Below are 18,411 nucleotides of genomic sequence, written 5' to 3' on the forward strand. Positions count from 1 at the left end.
CATCACAATGAAGATATGTACTATGAGGTAGGTACTTATCTCCATTCCATTTTACAGGTAAGAAAACTAAGTTACAGAGATTTTAAGTAAACTGCCCAAGATCAGACAACTAGTAGGTAGCAGGAGCCAGGCTTTGAACTCAGGCAGTCCAGCTCCAGAGTTTATTTCTTAATCACTGCACAATGCTACCTCTTTTCTCTTTTGTTTCTTTTCCTTTTTGCTTTCTTCTTCCTCTGCCTACCCTTTGCTGTTGGTGCTCTCCAGGGCTCTGTCTTTAGCCTTATCTTACTCTATTCTCTCTCCCTGTGAGATTTCATCCATTCTTAGAGGTTTTCTGTAGACTCTCCAGTGAGATCTCTAAGCTGGGGAGTAGGACCATTGTTTCTAGCCATATCCCTAATGGCCACCACAGAACTTGGCACATACAAGTGCCAACAAAGTATCTGAATGAATGACAACTCCCAGCTCTATCTCCAGACTGGAGCTGAGCTTCGAGACCTGGACACTCAACTGCCCACTAGACATGCAAAGGATGTTAGCCAAATAAGGGGAAAGTGGGGATAGGATAAAGGGGGAAAGAGTATTCCAGGAAGAAGAGATCAAGCCCTGCCAACTCCATTTCCAGAGTTGTTAAGCTCATTTCTTTCTTCCATCTCCACTGACACAGACCTTCCCTCTTACCTGGCCCACAGTCATGGTCTCCCTGACTCATCTTGCTCCCCTCCACTCGACAGTCCTGTGCCACTCGGTGGCAAAATCTAATCCCCTTCCTCCCTTGCTGATAACCCTCAGCTGGTTTACAAGGCCTCCTCTCACATTTTGTGCTGCAGAACAGAGAAGGAATTGTAGGCCCCTGAAGACCCCAAGCTGTCTCTCCTCGGAGGCCTTTGCTCTAGGGGCTGGTCCCTGTGGGCTGGCATGCCCCTTCTGCGAGCTCTTAAAGACACTGCTCAGGTGTCACCGCCTCTGGAATGCCCACCCTGGGGCTCCCAGCTTGAACTGCCTCCTCTCCGCTTCAGTCCTGGTAAAGGCGGGCCTTAACAATCGTTGAGTCCCAGAAGGCTTCACTTCCGGGCTCGTCTGCTTCACCAGCCAGTGAGCTCGGGCGAGCCCGTCCATTCTGGGCCTCACTATCCCCACACCTATCCGTATGTAGAGTGGCGCTAGGTCAGACCTCGCCTGAAGACCCTGACATCTGCCGCTGGGCGACTTGGCCCCGCCCCCTTGCCTCCCTTGCGCGGCACCGCCCCACTCCTCCGTGCTCCCCCCGAGGAAATGGTTCAACCGAAGGGGCGGTGCCAAGGTGCCCGGGCCGCTCCGATTGGTCAGGGCGAGCCGTACCACGGCGGTGGCCGGGGAGCGCTCCGTGGGCAGCCGGCGGGCTCCGAGGCCGTGAGCGCAAAGCCTCAGGCCCCGGCTCCCTCCTGAGCTGCGCCGTGCCAGGCCGCCCGCCGGGATGCAGTGGGCCGTGGGCCGGCGGTGGGCGTGGGCCGCGCTGCTCCTGGCTGTCGCAGCGGTGCTGACCCAGGTCGTCTGGCTCTGGCTGGGTACGCAGAGCTTCGTCTTCCAGCGCGAAGAGATAGCGCAGTTGGCGCGGCAGTACGCTGGTGAGCGGGCAGAGGGCAGGGAGGGGAGCGGCCGGCCTGGGAGCGGAGCCTAGGGTTCCGAAGGCGCCATCCCCGGTCCTAGGACCTGTGCCAGCCCTGACTCCGCCGCCCCTCTGCCTCCGCCAGGGCTGGACCACGAGCTGGCCTTCTCTCGGCTGATCGTGGAGCTGCGGCGGCTGCACCCAGGCCACGTGCTGCCCGACGAGGAGCTGCAGTGGGTGTTCGTGAATGCGGGTGGCTGGATGGGCGCCATGTGCCTTCTGCACGCCTCGCTGTCCGAGTATGTGCTGCTCTTCGGCACCGCCTTGGGCTCCCGCGGCCACTCGGGTCAGTGCTAGCGGCGGGCCGGACTGGGAGGCTGGGGTTGTAAAGGGGCCCATGCCCTCCTTTCTGATGTTTGGCTGGGCCATGCAATGGCGCGAATACCCTGATAGTGTCATGTGCGATTGTCACTCAGGGCGCTACTGGGCTGAGATCTCGGATACCATCATCTCTGGCACCTTCCACCAGTGGAGAGAGGGCACCACCAAAAGTGAGGTCTTCTACCCAGGTGGGTAAGAAGGCTCTGTCAGAGAAGTGGGTCCCTTCACGCGGGGGGTGCCCACAATTGCGGGGAGCATGGCATGGAAAAGGAGTGTGTTGGGGGGGCCCTCCTCATGGTTCCCTTCCTCCACCCTCCCATAAGCCACAGGTGATTGGTTGGGGCAGAGCTGAGGGACTCTTGCTTTCCTCTGTCAAGGGGAAACAAAACATAACAACTTCCTGTTAAACATGTCTGATTTTTATCTGCCAAGGCACAATTTTGCCCAGACAGTATTCCAACAACTGTTGGGGAGACAATGGGTAATCAGAAATGCTCTCAATACCCCAAAAGACAAGACAGACAGTTATCTTTTTATTTGTTTGTTTTTTGAGATGGAGTCTTGCTCAGTCGCCCAGGCTGGCGTGCAGTGGTGCGATCTCGGCTCACTGCAAGCTCCGACTCCTGGGTTCATGCCATTCTCCTGCCTCAGCCTCCCGAATAGCTGGGACTACAGGCGCCCGCCACCATGCCCGGCTAATTTTTTGTGTGTTTTTAGTAGAGACGGGGTTTCACCATACCAGCCAGGATGGTCTCGATCTCCTGACCTCATGATCCACCCACCTCGGCCTCCCAAAGTTCTGGGATTACAGGTGTGAGCCACCGCGCCCGGCCGCTCCCCTGCCTTTTTTTTTTTTTTTTTAATAGTGAAACAATTTACTTAAGAAATAGAGCACTGGACTTCCCAGTATATTTGAGGTTGGGTGTATGCATCGCAGGCATGGTGGTTGAACAGCTACACTTTTCAGATAAAGCCTCACAAGTCCTGGAACTACCCCTTTCCTAGCTACAAGCCCAGCCCAGGTTTAGCTAAATTTCTGCTTGATTCGAGTGAGGCTTGGGAGTGCAGACTTCCATACAGTGGGTCCATGGCCAAGCGAGGTAGCCGTCCATGGCTTCTCCAAAGAGAGGACATGGGTCAGATGATGCCACAGAACATTTAGGAGTGGCCGTCTGGGCCAGCCCAGTGAGGTAGGGCTTTTTGTTTTTCTGAAGCTCCCTCTCCATTCCCCACCCCTAGTTAGTCCATGGGCCAGGGAAGCAGCAGCCATGGAAGGGCAGGGCAGAGCTGGCTTTTCACTTGGGTGCTCCCTGTCCCCCAGGGGAGACGGTAGTACACGGGCCTGGTGAGGCAACAGCTGTGGAGTGGGGGCCAAACACATGGATGGTGGAGTACGGCCGGGGCGTCATCCCATCCACCCTGGCCTTCGCGCTGGCCGACACTGTCTTCAGCACCCAGGACTTCCTCACCCTCTTCTATACTCTTCGCTCCTATGCTCGGGGCCTCCGGCTTGAGCTCACCACCTACCTCTTCGGCCAGGACCCTTGACCAGCCAGGCCTGAAGGAAGACCTGTGGATGGACAGGAGCGGGCAGGCCCGCACATATCCACTTGCTGGAGCCCATGTTTACAGACAGGGACATACACCATGCAGATCCTGAGTTCCTGCTGTATGAGCAGGGATATCCATGCTTATGTATCCAAACACAGAGACCCATGGGAACAAATGAGACACATATAGATACTGAGACCTGTGTGTACAGTAGGACCATGCACTCACACCCATCTGGAGAGGGAGCCCCCGGTATACCAAGGGAGCCAGTTGTGTTCAGACACACACATCACAGCTTGACTCACTAACTCAGGCCTTTCCATAGCTCCACAGCTTCCCACCTCCTCCCCACCGAACCGGGGTTCTAGAGTTAAGGATGGGGGAGGGTATTATACTGCCTCAGTCTGACTCCTCAACCCAGCAGCAATTTGAGGGGATGAGGGGGAAGAGGAGCTGCCTTTTGGAGGCCCCCTTCACCTGCAGCTATGATGCCCTTCCCCTTCTCCCCTGTCCTCACCATATGCCTTATCCCCATTCTACTCCCCTGCTATGCAAGTGCCCCTGTGGCTTGTCCCCAACCCCCTCAGCAACGAAGCTCAGCTGGGGAACGAGAGTAATTTGAAGAATGCTTGAAGTCAGCGTCTTCCATTCCAGAAAGACCCCCATTCTTCCTTTGGGGGTATGTTGTGGAAGCTGGTTTCAGCCCAGGACCCACCACTGAATAGAGGATCTAGACAGGTGGGCCTAATTCCAAGGGGCCCTTCCTGGCCTGGAGAAGGCCTTTTACACACACATAACACATACACACACACACACATATATCACAGTTTTCAGACAGCCCCTGCTGCATTCTCTGTCCATCTGTCTGTTTCTATTAATAAAGATTTGTTGATCTGTTCCATCTTTTTGTGTGTCTGAGCAGCCGGAAAAAGCCTCTGACCCCTGGGGACCTCAGGAAGATCTCTCTCTTGCTGTGTGATTCATGGTAGATTTTTTTTTTTTTTTTAAGAGATGGGGTCTCCTCTGTTGCCCAGGCTGGAGTGCAGTGGCACAGTGACATGATCATAGCTCCCTGCAGCCTTGAACTCATGGTCCCAAACAATTTTCCTGCCTTAGCTTTATGAGTAGCTGGGACCTTATGAGTAGCCTTATGAGTAGCAAATGCCACCATGCCTGGTTAGCTTTTTAAATTTTTTTTAGAGATGGGGTCTTGCTATGTTGCCCCGGCTGATCTCCAGCTCCTGGCCTCAAGTGATCCTTCCTCAGTCTCCAGAGTAGCTGAGATAACAGAAACAAGCCACCGTGCCTGACAAGACAGTGGCTTTTGACTAGTAGGGACTATATACTTGAGTGTGCCTTAGAATCACCTAAGACACTCTTTGAGTCAGTAACTCAGACTACTGAGCTCCATTGCCAGAGATCAACATGTTCAATAAGATTTCTTCCAACACAGCTGCGAATGCCACAATTTGAGAAATTCAGGGCAGGGTGGCCTGGAGTGTGTCTTGGCCTTACCTCTGCCGGTGCAATCCTGGGAACAGTCCTAAGAATCTTCCCCTGGCTGACCACAGGGTGGCAGTGTGCACCCACTTTTTAGCTGAAAGGCATAGTTGTTCTCAGTCGGCTTTTTTTCTGGGCTCCCAGAGTAGTGTCTGCCCCCACCCAAAACAGGATTTCCTCCAGTCTATGGTCTGCCTTCTCCAGGACCCACCACTAATGTGGAGGCTCCCACAATGAAAGGCAGGCACACTACCTGGCAGTATGTGAGGTAGGTAGGGCCTGGACTCAGGTAAGGCAAGAGAGGTGCCTAAAGTGCATTCATTCCCAAAGACCCTGCTCTTGCCTTAACTTCTGCATTTTACACACCAAGCATGCCTCACCCTCGTCCTGGCCCTGTTCTGAGGGTCAGGCATAGATCACTCCTGCTTCTCAGGATTCCTGGTATTTTAAAAATGGAAGAAACATGGTTATAAAAATTAGATATTTTAACATTCTAAAGAACACAAATCCGAAAGACTATATGTATAACTGCATTTAGAAACAACATCAAAAGTCAATTTGTGACTGAATGTGGAGTCCAGGTAAGTTGGCCAACCTGAAACCGACTCTTCACCCCCAATACCACCGTGTCAGGCATAGTAGGCCCTGGCTGGCTCCTCTCCACTCACCCCAGGTTGCAAATCCATGCCTCCTGGGGGATTCCTACTCTGTAACCCAGCTCTGCCTCTAGGCTCAGAGCCCACATGTCAGGGATGACCCAGCTTGCCCTGTCATTCCTCCCAAACGTCCACAAAGGACTAGGCTCCCAGGCCCCTCCTAATCTCTGCTGCTAAATCCGTTGGTCGTTTCATAGTTCTTAGCTTTCATTTGACACAGGGTAATCACTCTGAAGGCACTCTTAGTTTCTGGGACACTACTCCTCCTTAATTGCCTCCTTTACTGGAATTTTTTTTTTTTTTTTTTTTTTTTTTTTTTTAGTAGAGACAAGAGTTTCACCACGTTGGCCAGGCTGGCCTCAAACTCCTGACCTCAAGTAATCCGCCCATGTTGGCCTTACAAAGTGCTGGGATTACAGGTGTGAGCCACTGCACCCAGCTACTGGATTCCTATCTCCTCATTCTCTGACTTTCTTGGGCTTAGTCCTCAAACCTCTTCTGTTTACAGCCCTTCCCAGGTGATTCTGTGACTTTACCATCTATATATCTTGACTTCTAAATTTTTGTCTTAGCCTAAATCTCTGCCCTGAGCACCAGAGTTGGAAATCTTACTGCCTTCATCTCTACTCAACATCTCCACTTGGCTGTCTAATAGGTAACTCAGACTTGAGATATCCAAAGCAAACCGAATTCTCTCCCAGCCCCACACCACCACCATCCTGTAGTCTTTACTGTGAATTAAGGGCACCTCCATTTACCCAGCTGCCCAGAGTCATTTTGGACACATCTGTTTCTCTCATGTCCCACATCCAATCCATCATCAAATACTGTTTTTATCTGCAGAATATATCCAGACTCTAATCATGTCTTCTCACCTCCACTGCCCCCACCCTGGTCTAAGACACCATCATCTCTTGCCTATAGACTATTGCAATGGCCCCCTAACTGATCTTCACGCATGCATCCTGTGTGGAGGGTTCTCCACGCAGCAGCCAGTCAGACTTTCACTCTCTGCTGAGACCTAACCAATGGCTTTCTATCTCATTCTGTCCTTTCACTCCTTACAAGGGCCTACTCCAAGGCCCATGTTTCCTCTGATCAGACATTCCAACCACTCACCCCTTCAGCCCCCCTATTCCAACGCAGTGGCCTCCTTGCTTTTCTTCCAACACATCAAGCAAAATTCTATCCCAGGATATTTGTACCTGCTATTCTGACCGTAGTGCTCGTCCCTAGGTATCCACGTAGTCATAGCTCTCTTCCTCCCCTCCTTCAATTCCTGCTCACTGAGTTCTTCAACACTTATATAATAGTATCTCTTGCATGGTGATTTGAAATACCTTCACAAAATTTTTGATGCTCTGTCCTTCAAGAGGTGAAGCCTAAATTCCTTCCCCTTGAGTGGGTTAGACTTAATTATGTACTTTCACAAATAATGTGGCATAAATAACAGTGTGTGACTTCTAGGACTAGGCCATAAAAAGCATTGCTGTCTAAAGAGTCTCTCTTGGATCATTCCGGGGGAAACCAACTGCCATGTTGAGAGGACATACAAGCAATCCTATGGAGAGGCCCATATTGCGGGGGGAACAGGCCCCCTGCCAAGGGCCATGCAAGTGAGCCATCTTGGAAGTAGATCCTCCAGTTCCAGTCAAGCCTTCAGATGACTGCATCCCTGGCCAACCTTTTTACTACAACACCTTAGAGGACAATGAGTCAGAACCATCCAGACCCACAGAATTGTGAGAAAATAAATGTTTTTTGTTTTAAGCTGCTAAATTATGGGGTGATTTGTTACACAGCAATAGGTAACTAATGCCCCCTTTTATGTTCCCCCCAACCCAGCAACATTTTTCTCCATGGTACTTACCACTATCTGACACACTGTATATTTCCCCCACTTAGAATTGTACCATTATAATAAGGACTTTGTTTTATTTGCTCCTGGGTCCAACAGTGCCTGGCAAAAAAAATAGATAATAAATATGTGTTGGATGAATGAAGCATGGGTCTCTGAAGGTCTAGGTCTGTCTCCGTCTCTGTGAGGTATAAGACCAGACTGCGGGTATGAGAGGCAGCCTTTCCTTTTCACAGATGAAGAGAGATAAACCAAGTCCCAGTCAAGCATATTCCTTCCCCTCAGCCCTTCCCAGTTGTAGCCCTCCTGGCCCAGACCCCAAAAGTGGATTAACTTTGCTTGATTGATTTGGGAGCTGGGGGAGTGACTGCCCAGCCCCTTACCATTCAACCCAAACCCTACAAAGCGATCTCCAAACACTCAGAACTGGAATTTCCCCAAGCCAATTCCTACCTTTCTAGGAAGACTCTGACCACCTACCTTTGTCCATGGACCTCCTCTGAGCAGCCAGGGGAAGCTGTGGTGGGGAAAAGGGAGCAAGCAGGGCACAAGGGTTCTGCGGATTGCTACCCTCTGCTCTCCAGTCTTCCAGTAGACTTCCAGGGCATGTCTATCTGCCTGGCACATTCACTGATTCTCCCCTCCCAGCATCAGGGAGGGTTGGGCAGAGGAGGAGGCTTGGCTCTGCCCCAGGATACTCACACCAAACAAAGCCATGGGGGAGGAGGCATCAGTACCGACAGTGATTGGATCACTGGAGCTTCTGGAGGCTGGGGGGTTCTGATGGGCTCAGAGGTCTGAAATCTGAGGTGGAGGACACTGGGGCAGCCAAAGGAATGAATGGGGCTGAGCCTCAGGGTGGCCAGGAATGGGCCATAGAGAACCAGGACTTAGTGCTGCAGTAGAAGCTGGGCACAGAAGGGTGCAGAGAAGGGTGGTGGCTGGAGGCAGGGAGAGCAGGGAGGAGGCACCCACCATGGTCAGACCCACCATGGTCAGAAGAGCCGGTGGTTTGAGCCAGAGCAAGCTGAGGCTGAGAGGAGTGGACTGATTGGGAGAGGACAAGGGAGGAGGGAGGAGACAAAGGTCGTGTTTGGATTCCTGCCTTCTGGGGGTGTGAGGTCAGAAGACAGTCTCTGGTGCCACAGTTTCATACTTATGCCAAGTGTCACCCCTACAGACACCTGCTGTTCACTTACACACTTGGCATCACCTCACAGTGTCCCTCTGTTTGGTTAGTGGTCCCCTTGGGCACAGGAAGAAATAGGAAGTATGAGGATTCCCGGGAGGAGTGGGGTCCAGGCTGTTCAGAGCAGAAATTCTGAGAGGCCTGCCACTCAGAACCCCCAAATAAGGAACAGCATTTCAGCGTCTTGGGAATAGTTAGGGGGAGGGCGCAAAGCAGTGGGCTGAGGGGGTCTGGAGATACAGATGTGGCAGTCAGGCACACATAGGTGGAGAATGTATGTGAACATGGGTGAAGTGCCGGTCACTGTTGAAACAAACCTATGATGAGTACCAGAGGTTCATTATACTATTCACTCGTCTATGTTTCAAAATTTTCATAATACAGGCTGGGTACGGTAGCTCATGCCTGTAATCCCAGCACTTTGGGTGGCCAGGGTGGGCGGATCACTTGAGGTCAGGAGTTCGAGACCAGCCTAGCCAAAATGGTGAAACCCCATCTCTACTAAAAAGACAAAAATTAGCCGGGCCTGGTGGTGGACGCCTGTAATCCCAGCTAATTCCAGCTATTCGGGAGGCTGAGGCAGTAGAATCACTTGAACCTGGGAGGCGGAGGCTGCAGTGAGCCCAGATCGCGCCACTGCACTCCAGCCTGGGTGACAGAGACTCTGTCTCCAAAAAAGAAAAAAAAGAAAAGAAAGAAAAAGAAAAGAAAAGAAAATTTCCATAATAGAATGTCAAAAGAGACAAAAACTGTGTGTGGCTGTGTATCTGCATGCGGTGAGTGTGCAGTCAGCTTAAAGACCTCTGAGAGTGTGTGAGTGCATAGGTGTGGGTCCACCACCATGTGCACTCATGTGTGCAAACCGCAGCATGCCCGCAGTGGGGGACAGCACGTAGGCAGGGCAGGGGTGCTCAAGGCAAAGGGAGAAGCTTCTATTCTGACCAGACCCTCCACGCACACCCCAGCATCTTGCAGAGGGATTCCCCTCTTGATCACAGCGAGCCCAGGCCATTGGCACTGTGGTGACCATGTCACGGAACGTGTGAGACTGGGCAGCTATGCGCCTGAACTTGTGACAAGGTGTGTTGGTGTGTGGATGCGGCTATTTGTGTGTGGAAGCCCAGTGCCGAGTGTGGGTGTCGGGGGCACGACTTGTGAGGCTGGGCGGGGCTCTGGTCCGGAGTCCGGTGGCGGTAGAGCCCTCATTTTCGCACGATTCCCCCGCAGCTCTCCAGCGCCCCCTGCCCCCGAAGCTGGCTGGAAAGAAGGTGGGAGACACCTGTTGGGGAGCTGAGAGCGGCAGAGCCCACAGGGGCCTCTCCCCATGCGCCCCGCCCGCCCTGCCCCGCTCGGGTCCCGCCCCCGCGGCCGCCGCAAGCAGCGCGGCGAGTGAGCGCACAGCCGCCAGAGGAGCACGGGGCAGCGGGAGCGCACCGCCGGGACCCAGCCGAGGCCAGGGCCGCCTGGGAGGCGGGCGGAGCAAAGGCAGCGCCGTGGAGACGCCAGGGGCAGCGGGCCACGCCAGGCAGGTGAGTGCGGCCGCGGGGCTCCCGGAGCGAGGGAGCCGGGCGTCGCGAATCCGCCGCCTCCTGCCCGTCCGGTCCCGTGCCCGTCCCAGGCTCTGCCCCACCGCCCTCCATCCCCGCGACTCCTTGGTCCCTGTCCTCTGCCCCTCTCTCCGGCTGTTTTTCCCGTCCCTGTCTCTGTCGGTCCCTCTCTATTTAACTGTCTCTTTCTAATCTCTCTCTTCTGTCCGTTTCCTGCTGTCTTGGTCTTTCTCTATATCTCAACCCCTGTCTATTTGTCTATCTCCGCCTCTGTCTCTCCGTCTCTGTCCGTCTCTGAGCTACCTGTCACTTAGGTCTTTTATCTGTTGCTCCTCTACCTCTCTTACCCTCCCTGTCTCTCTACCCAATATTCTATCTCTCTCCATCTCTGTCTGTCTACCCTGTCTCTGCCTGATACCTCTGCCTCTCTCCATCTTGGTCCCTCTCAGTCTCTGTGTCACCCCACTTCTGTCTCTCCTTGTCACCCTGTTCCATCTCTATTTTCACATCTCCCTGTCATTGTCTCTGCCAGACATCCCCCTTCTCCTTTTCTTTCTCTCTCCCTTCCTTCACCATTTCCTGATGTCTCTTGGTCCTCGTCACCCTCTCTGATCTGCTCACTCTTCCAGTCCTCAGTCAATGGCCGTTTGATTCCCCGGGTCTGGTCCTGTTTCTGTTCACCTCTGGGAAAGCCATCTTTCTGCCTCTTTCCTTGTGACCCCTGCACTTCCCTGAATCCATGACCACCTCCCCCTGTGTTGGGGGGCTCTGGGGGCAATAGGGCCCAGCACCCATAATTCCCTCCCCCACAGGCGGCCCTTTCCTCGGGGTCCCGCCTGGTACCAGGGACCCCCTCAGCTGGGGGACTGCGCCTGGAAGCTGTCATGGAGGCCCTGCAGAAGCAGCAGGCAGCTCGGCTGGCCCAGGGGGTGGGGCCATTGGCCCCTGCATGCCCGCTGCTGCCACCGCAGCCTCCCCTGCCTGACCACCGGACCCTACAGGCCCCTGAGGGGGCCTTGGGGAATGTTGGGGCTGAGGAAGAGGAAGATGCTGAAGAAGATGAGGAGAAGCGGGAGGAAGCCGGGGCAGAGGAGGAGGCAGCTGAGGAGAGCCGTCCAGGGGCCCAGGGCCCCAGCTCGCCTTCTAGCCAGCCCCCTGGACTCCATCCCCACGAGTGGACCTACGAGGAACAATTCAAGCAGGTAGGACCTATGCCCTCAATGTCCGGCCCTCTTCCCTATCTCTCTCTTCTGGCAAAAGCACAGCCAGGTGATTAGCAGCCCACCCACCCCCACCACCCTCTGCAAGATGAAAAGAGACACAGAGACACGGAGACCTATAGAAAGACAGAGAGAAGATTGGAGGATAGTGACAGGGAGGGAAAGACAGATGCCTGGCTAATTTTTTAAAATTTCTTTTGTAAAGACAAGGTTTTCTTGTATTGCCCAGGCTGGTCTCGAATTCTTGACTTCAAGTGATCCTCCCACCTCAGCTTCCCAAAGTGCTGAGATTACAGGGATGAGCCACCATGCCCAGCCAGGTGTAGGGAAGGCAGTCTAGGGGCTGGGGATTCCAATGCCAGCACCACCCTGCCTACCTTCTCACACATCAAGTCACAAGGTCATATTCCAGTGACCAGTGGGGGTGTCCCAGTTGCTTCCTCTGTCTTTGGAAGCAGACTGGAGGTTATCACTCACTTGGCAGGCTGATACACCTTTCCTTTCTTTCCTGTCACCTCCCCCCTAACCCCGGCCCCATGCAAATCTCCCTGGCCTGAGTTCCACGGATGATAGTTCCCAGCCTGGGATGGCCACTACAGCCGCAGTATGACTAAAGGGCTCCTCCGCAACTCAGAATGACAAGACTTCATTCACAGGGCCTTAATCTGAGGTTCTTTCTCCCTGGAGAACCCTTCTGGGTGTTATTCTAAGGACACTACTCAAGGCTGTCACTATGAAGGTGTTACACAGGGCTGTGTCTCCAGGTGTGCTATTCTGGTACTTGTAGGGTGTTGGTCTGGGTATATTCCAAAAGTGTTGATCTGTGACTAGTACTCTGGCATTAGTATAAAACTGGGTGTTACTCAGGGCTCTGTTCTGGATATGTGGCTCTAGAGACTGTTTCTCCTAGGTATAATTCTAGGGGTTATTACTTGGATCTAAGTAATAACATCTTAGACTTAGGGCTCAATTTTTGTGGGAATGTGGCTCTAAAGGTGGATCTGGGGTTTATTACTCATGGATATTTTGTTTGTTTTATACTCTGAGGATTCTTATGGGGATGGAGTGATGGAATATTATCTATAGGTGTTACTCAAGGACTGTTACTCTGGGTCAGTGACTCAAGGGGTGGTTCTCTTGACTAGTATTCGGGAGTTGATGCAGGAGGTGGGACTCCAGATTACCAGGAAGAGTTGAGATGGCCTGTGGATCCTTTAAACTCTGACCCCACAGGTCCTAGGTGGTACAGGGCCAGTGCCTCTATAGCAGCGTCTGTAGGCAGGGTAACTGCCTCTGAAAGGAAATCAGACCAGAAGATGAGCTGAAGGGCCCTGGGTGTCAACCCAGGAGCTTCTGAGCATCACCCTGCCTGAGGGGTGGGTTAGGAGCATCTCTGCCCTTCAGTCACCCCCAGCCCTGGCATACAGGGATGTGAACACCATGAAGTCCTTGCATGAATGAATCAGAGCATCAGATATATGTTTGTCTCCTCAGTCTGGTATACAACCCCAGCCTAGCTTCCTTCCTGGGGCTCTAAATTTCCCATGAGGGTGGGGGAAGACTGAGCCCCAGAGGGCAGGCTGAGTCTCCAAGCTCCATCCTGTTCCTCTCTTCCCTTACTCCCCAGATGGGTGGTTTGAATGGCCCAGGGTACCACTACCAGTACCAGTCTCTGTATGTACTAGAAAAAGGCACCCCTGCCTGCCCCTAGGCGGAGAGAGCCTAATGCTAATCCCAGGGAGTCCACATTGAGATCCTACTGACTCCTTCAGCTAGGGACCCTTGTTCAGGGTACAACCTGAATTGGGGTCAAGGGAGGGAGGGGGAGTCAGCAGAGCTGTAGAATGACCCCAATCCTTCCCCAGCTGTATGAGCTCGATGCAGACCCCAAGAGGAAGGAATTTCTGGATGACCTGTTTAGCTTCATGCAAAAGAGGGGTGAGTGGCATGATGTGGGGGAAGGGCCCTGGAATTGCCCCCTTACCAGGTTTGAGGAAACCCGGTTGGGTTCTCCCTGCAGAGGCCTGAGCTTGGCAGCACCTGTCCTTTGGGCCCTCGATAGCGTCTTTAACCTCTGACCCTGTCCCCCTCCTCCACCCCAGGATTAATTAGTGGCCAGCCCACTGGCAGGTTAATGAGTTTGGGATCAATTGGGAGGGTGGGAGGGGGAACTGATGGGAGCCTGGCCTGGGGTGGGAGGGTCCCAGAATCAGAGGGCTGAGAATGCCTTGGTTCTGTGTCCAGGGTCCTTCCTCCAGCCTTGTCTTTCCTGTTTTCCCTTGATTCAGGCAGGGGACACCTCACGTGCTCTACAGCAGGAAGGACTAGGAATAGACTGAAGGAAGGACTTCCCAAGGGGTGGGCTGGGGACTATGTGAGTTGAGGCTGTGGAGGAGGAGAAATTCCTTTCCAGGAATGTCAGAGCTGGAGGAGAACGCAAGAAGGGTCCAGGAGGGCATCAGGGTGGGCGGCAGTCCATCACTTCAGCTTTTTCCCAGATTCATGGGACCGAACACTGACTCATTATCTCTCTCTACAAAGCTAATTAACTCACTCAGAGCGCAGCCTGATAAGCCGCTAATTAACTGGCTGCCCTGTTACCCCCCGCCCCCCCCCCCCCCACCGCCTTTAGTGCAGCTGCTGGCCCACTTCCCGCTCCCGGCCCTCACCCCAGCACCTCTTTCTGGTCCCTTACCTTCCCAGGGACCCTCAGTAGGGACCTAAGTCCTTTTGGTTCCCAGGGAGGCCCATTCTGGTTCCAGTGTTCCCTCTCTGGCCCTTCCTCGAGGCCTCCCCTCCACTGGGGTAGCGGGTGTGAACCGATCCCAGCATTGCCTGCCCGCCCCTCCTCACTAGCTCTGCCTCCCTTCGGTCCCTGCCTCCCACCGCTCCAGCTGCAGGGGGAGGGGGTCCCGCGGGGCCGATAATTTTCCCCCATTAATCAGGCCGCAGCTAATTGTTCGGGTCCAAAGGCGCGGCGGAAGGGGACGGGATCGGTAAGGAATTAACTGGGGCCCATCGCTCAGCGCAGACAGGCCCCTTTGTCAGGACTGGCCGGCGAGGGCGGCGCGGGCTGCGGAGTCGGCGGGCCGAGGCGGGAGTTGATTCTTTTCCCGCCCGTCATCCCCCAGCCTTGGGCAGCCACCCGGGGGCTGCTGCTTAGGGGAGGCCGGCTCTTCAGCACTGTCCGAAAGTCCTTCCTGCGGTCTACCCCAGGGGACAGCAAACTAAAGTTCGCAGGCCAAACCCAGCTGCCTGCAAGATAAGAATGGTTTTTACTGGTTTAAATAGTTGGGGGACAAAATTTAAAGATGAATAACATCTCCAGACTGGTGAAATTCGAATTTCAGAGTCTGTATTATTGGAACACAGCCGCATCCATTCCTTCAGGTATTCTCTATGGCCGCCTTTAGGCTACAATGACAGCGTTGAGTAGTTGTGACAGAGACCATTTAGCCATCTGGCCTTTTACAGAACTTTGCCCACCCCTGTTCTAGCCTCCTGTCCTTCTTGCTAAAACAGAGACCCTGGGGTTCTGTGGGCTCCGCCCAAGTCCCCCTCTTTCCCGCCCTCCCCGGGGCTCCCGTCCTGTATCAGTCCCTGGGGATGCTGCAGACAGGGTCTTCGTCTCAGTGTCCTGACGGCAGCCCGCTCCCCACCAGGGACGCCAGTGAACCGCGTGCCCATCATGGCGAAGCAGGTGCTCGACCTGTACGCTCTGTTTCGCCTGGTGACCGCCAAGGGCGGCCTGGTGGAAGTCATCAACCGCAAAGTGTGGCGGGAAGTCACGCGCGGCCTCAGCCTACCCACCACCATCACCTCGGCCGCCTTCACTCTACGCACCCAGTGAGGCCAGGGGCGCGAGCGGAAGGGGGCACGGGGTCGGGCTGGGGCGGGAGGGGGGAGGGTCCCCGGGCGGGCGTCCGGCTGTGGGACTTGACCAGCTGGGTGCAGCCTCCCATACACTCACCGCCCGCTGTCCGCCCCTAGGTACATGAAGTACCTGTACCCGTACGAGTGCGAGACTCGAGCGCTCAGCTCCCCAGGGGAGCTCCAGGCCGCCATAGACAGCAATCGGCGCGAGGGCCGTCGCCAGGCTTACACCGCTACTCCGCTCTTCGGCTTGGCAGGGCCGCCCCCTCGGGGCGCTCAGGACCCAGCCTTGGGTCCCGGCCCCGCCCCTCCGGCGACCCAGTCCAGCCCTGGCCCAGCCCAGGGTTCCACCTCCGGCCTGCCAGCGCATGCATGCGCTCAGCTGAGTCCAAGCCCTATTAAGAAAGGTGCGAGGGGAGAATGGTGGAGGTTTCGGGGTCTCTGAGGTTTAGGTGGGCGCTAAGATATAGCAACCATTAAAATGTGAGGACTGAGGTCTGGGGAGGCATTGAGGTATGGGAGCAGTAAGGTCTGACGGGCTTCTGAGGTTTGGGGGTCACTAAGGTTTAGGGGTCCTGAGGTTTGCGGCCAAATGAGAGCTCTGGGGTACGGGTTACTGAAGTGTAGGGGCTGAAGTTCAGGAAAAGGTCCTTTTTTTTTTTTTCTTTTTTTCTTTTTATGAGACGGAGTCTCGTTCCGTCGCCCAGGCTGGAGTGCAGTGGCGCGATCTCAGCTCACGGCAACCTCCGCCTCCCGGGTTCAAGCGATTCTCCTGCCTCAGCCTCCCGAGTAGCTGGGACTACAGGGGCCTGCCACCATGCCCGGCTAATTTTTGTATTTTTAGTAGAGACGGGGTTTCACCGTGTTAGCCAGGATGGTCTCGATCTCCTGACCACGTGATCTGCCCTCCTCCGCTTCCCAAAGTGTTGGGATTACTGGCTGAGCCACCGCGCCCGGCCAGGAAAAGGTCCTTTAATCACAGCAACTCCATTCCACACATGTCCACCCAGTGCTCCTATTTGCATATAGTTTGTGCCTCTTGTGACCTGGATTATCTAATAACCAACAGCCAAAAACAATCCCCCAAATTGTCTAGACATGTACCTTGATCCTTTGGGATCTAGAGAAAAGCTTCAGCGCTTCCAGGCTGAGGCTCTGGATGGGAAGATAGATCGAATGAAGGATGAGAGATTGGTACATGAGCTTGAGTTACCTCTTTTGGTCCCAGGCCTGGGGGAGAACCAATGCAGAGATGGGTTGGTTTGGCCAGGGGAGCTGAATAACCTGTTCTTCTAGAGGAGAGTGGAATTCCAAACCCTCGCCTGGCACTGCCTGTGGGCCTGGCACTGGGACCTACATGGGAGAAATTGGCACCAGAGGAGCCCCCAGAGAAGAGAGCTGTGCTGATGGGGCCTATGGACCCACCTCGACCTGGCATGCCCCCCAGTTTCCTGCCCCGTGGCAAGGTTCCCCTGAGGGGTGAGAAGGGGCTTGTTGTGAGGGGGCTTCGGGACTGTACACTGAGGGAGGATTGACCCATCACCTGATAGGTGTTAGAGACGGGGCAGACAGATTCCTCTATAGACAACTGTGTGAGTATAGGTGTGGGGCTGAAGTGGAATGGGGGCTGTCTACGGGGATGGAGGGGGGAAATTCTATTAATAAGTCTGAAGTCTGATTCTCCAAAATGTGATTCCTCTGCCCCCTCCTGGACAGAAGAGCGGCTGGATGGGCCTCTTAATCTGGCAGGCAGTGGCATCAGCAGTATCAACATGGCCCTAGAGATCAACGGGGTGGTCTACACTGGTATGGGTACTGCAGGCTGTCTACACTGGCATGGGGTCAGGGGTATTTAGGCTGGCATGGGGATTTTAGACTTCCTCTACTAGCATGAAGTTCAGGGATATCTAAACTTGCATGAGTAACATGGGGTTCAGGGGATTGCTAGACTGGCATGGGTTAAAGGGGGTGTCTACATGGCATGGGATCCAAGGCATGACCTCTCTGGCATGAGTACCAGGGGATGTCTGCCTTGTCTTGGGCCTATGTATCAGCATAAATATTCCTTGTTTACCTGTTTGAGGTATCTACATTAGCAATGGAGTCTCTTACTGACCCAAGGAGCTTGTCCTCATTGGTTTGTGGCAGGGGTACGTGTGTAGTGTTCTAGCAACCAGAACACTTACTTTTGTTCCCCTCTTCTGTTTCCATACCCTACCCCCTCCTGCTTGTTTTTGCCCTCTACCATCTCCTCACCCCTTTGCCAGGTGTCCTCTTTGCCCGCCGCCAGCCTGTGCCAGCTTCCCAGGGTCCAACCAACCCTGCACCCCCACCCTCCACAGGGCCCCCTTCCAGCATCTTGCCCTGAGAGGTCCTACTTGAAACTAAGAGTCCCAGCCCCATTGCTGAGGGGGGAGGAGACCCCCTGCTTTGATTCTTTCTGGCTGCCCACTCTGGGACCCAGCCCTGGGAGGGGACGACACCTCCCATGCCATGTGGACTTAAAACCAAAGTTTCTTTTGATGTTACACCTACCTCATTGTAAAGGGAGGGCATCTCCTCCCTGGCCAATTCCAGCAGCACCTACCAAAGGGTTCTTCCTCCAGTAACCCCATCATCTCCTCATGTGTTACCTCTGTCAATGTCATCTCTAGGACCCTACCCTTTTGAGTCAGCCCTGCTTCTCTTCAGGAGCCAAGTGAAAGGTTGGGTTGGGGTACTGTGAAAGAGACATCCCTCAGGTCACATCTAGACAATAAAGCTGCGATCCCTCCCTCTCTGATGCCTCCTTTCTTGTTTGGGTATGGGAGGTGGGGAGGAATGATGTGGAACATAGGCTGCCTTGGGCCAGGGGCTTTCAGAGGTTAAGGCAGAATAGCAAAGTTTCGTGAGAATAGAAGAGCTCCGTCTCTTGAATCAGACAGCCTGAGTTCAAGTCCTATTTCTGTCCCTATAGTGCTGGGTGGCCTTGGGCAAGTTACTTAATCAACTGAACCTTAGAAGACTCCAAAAGTTTATGGTAACTCACGGAGCCTCCTAATGATGTAT

General features: G+C 54.1%; 2 protein-coding genes across 4 annotated transcripts; both read left to right on the forward strand.

The window, feature by feature from the left end:
* The first annotated feature begins 1,282 nt into the window (after positions 1-1,282).
* On the forward strand, positions 1,283-4,421 carry SIGMAR1 (sigma non-opioid intracellular receptor 1). Of its 2 annotated transcripts, XM_520547.9 has the most exons (4): positions 1,283-1,607; positions 1,734-1,934; positions 2,065-2,157; positions 3,291-4,421. In XM_520547.9, exons 1-4 carry the CDS (start codon positions 1,457-1,459, stop codon positions 3,515-3,517), a joined length of 672 nt encoding a protein of 223 aa, XP_520547.1. In that variant the 5' UTR covers positions 1,283-1,456; the 3' UTR covers positions 3,518-4,421. The 2 variants fall into 2 exon arrangements, with proteins under 2 accessions (XP_520547.1, XP_001163780.1); XM_001163780.8 differs by lacking the exon at positions 2,065-2,157 and having other exon boundaries at positions 1,320-1,607.
* A 5,258-nt stretch (positions 4,422-9,679) lies between these two features.
* Positions 9,680-18,140, forward strand: ARID3C (AT-rich interaction domain 3C). 2 transcript variants are annotated; one of them, XM_063787848.1, is made up of 8 exons: positions 9,680-10,252; positions 11,083-11,472; positions 13,356-13,428; positions 15,153-15,336; positions 15,481-15,770; positions 16,660-16,842; positions 17,083-17,169; positions 17,631-18,140. In XM_063787848.1, the coding sequence occupies exons 2-8, from the start codon at positions 11,155-11,157 to the stop codon at positions 17,729-17,731; spliced, it is 1,236 nt and encodes a 411-aa protein (XP_063643918.1). In that variant the 5' UTR covers positions 9,680-10,252; positions 11,083-11,154; the 3' UTR covers positions 17,732-18,140. The 2 variants fall into 2 exon arrangements, with proteins under 2 accessions (XP_063643918.1, XP_016816265.1); XM_016960776.3 differs by having other exon boundaries at positions 9,681-10,252; positions 17,080-17,169.
* The last annotated feature ends 271 nt before the right edge of the window (positions 18,141-18,411 follow it).

This window comes from Pan troglodytes, chromosome 11 (genome assembly GCF_028858775.2).
Source record: "Pan troglodytes isolate AG18354 chromosome 11, NHGRI_mPanTro3-v2.0_pri, whole genome shotgun sequence".
Lineage (NCBI taxonomy): Eukaryota > Metazoa > Chordata > Mammalia > Primates > Hominidae > Pan > Pan troglodytes.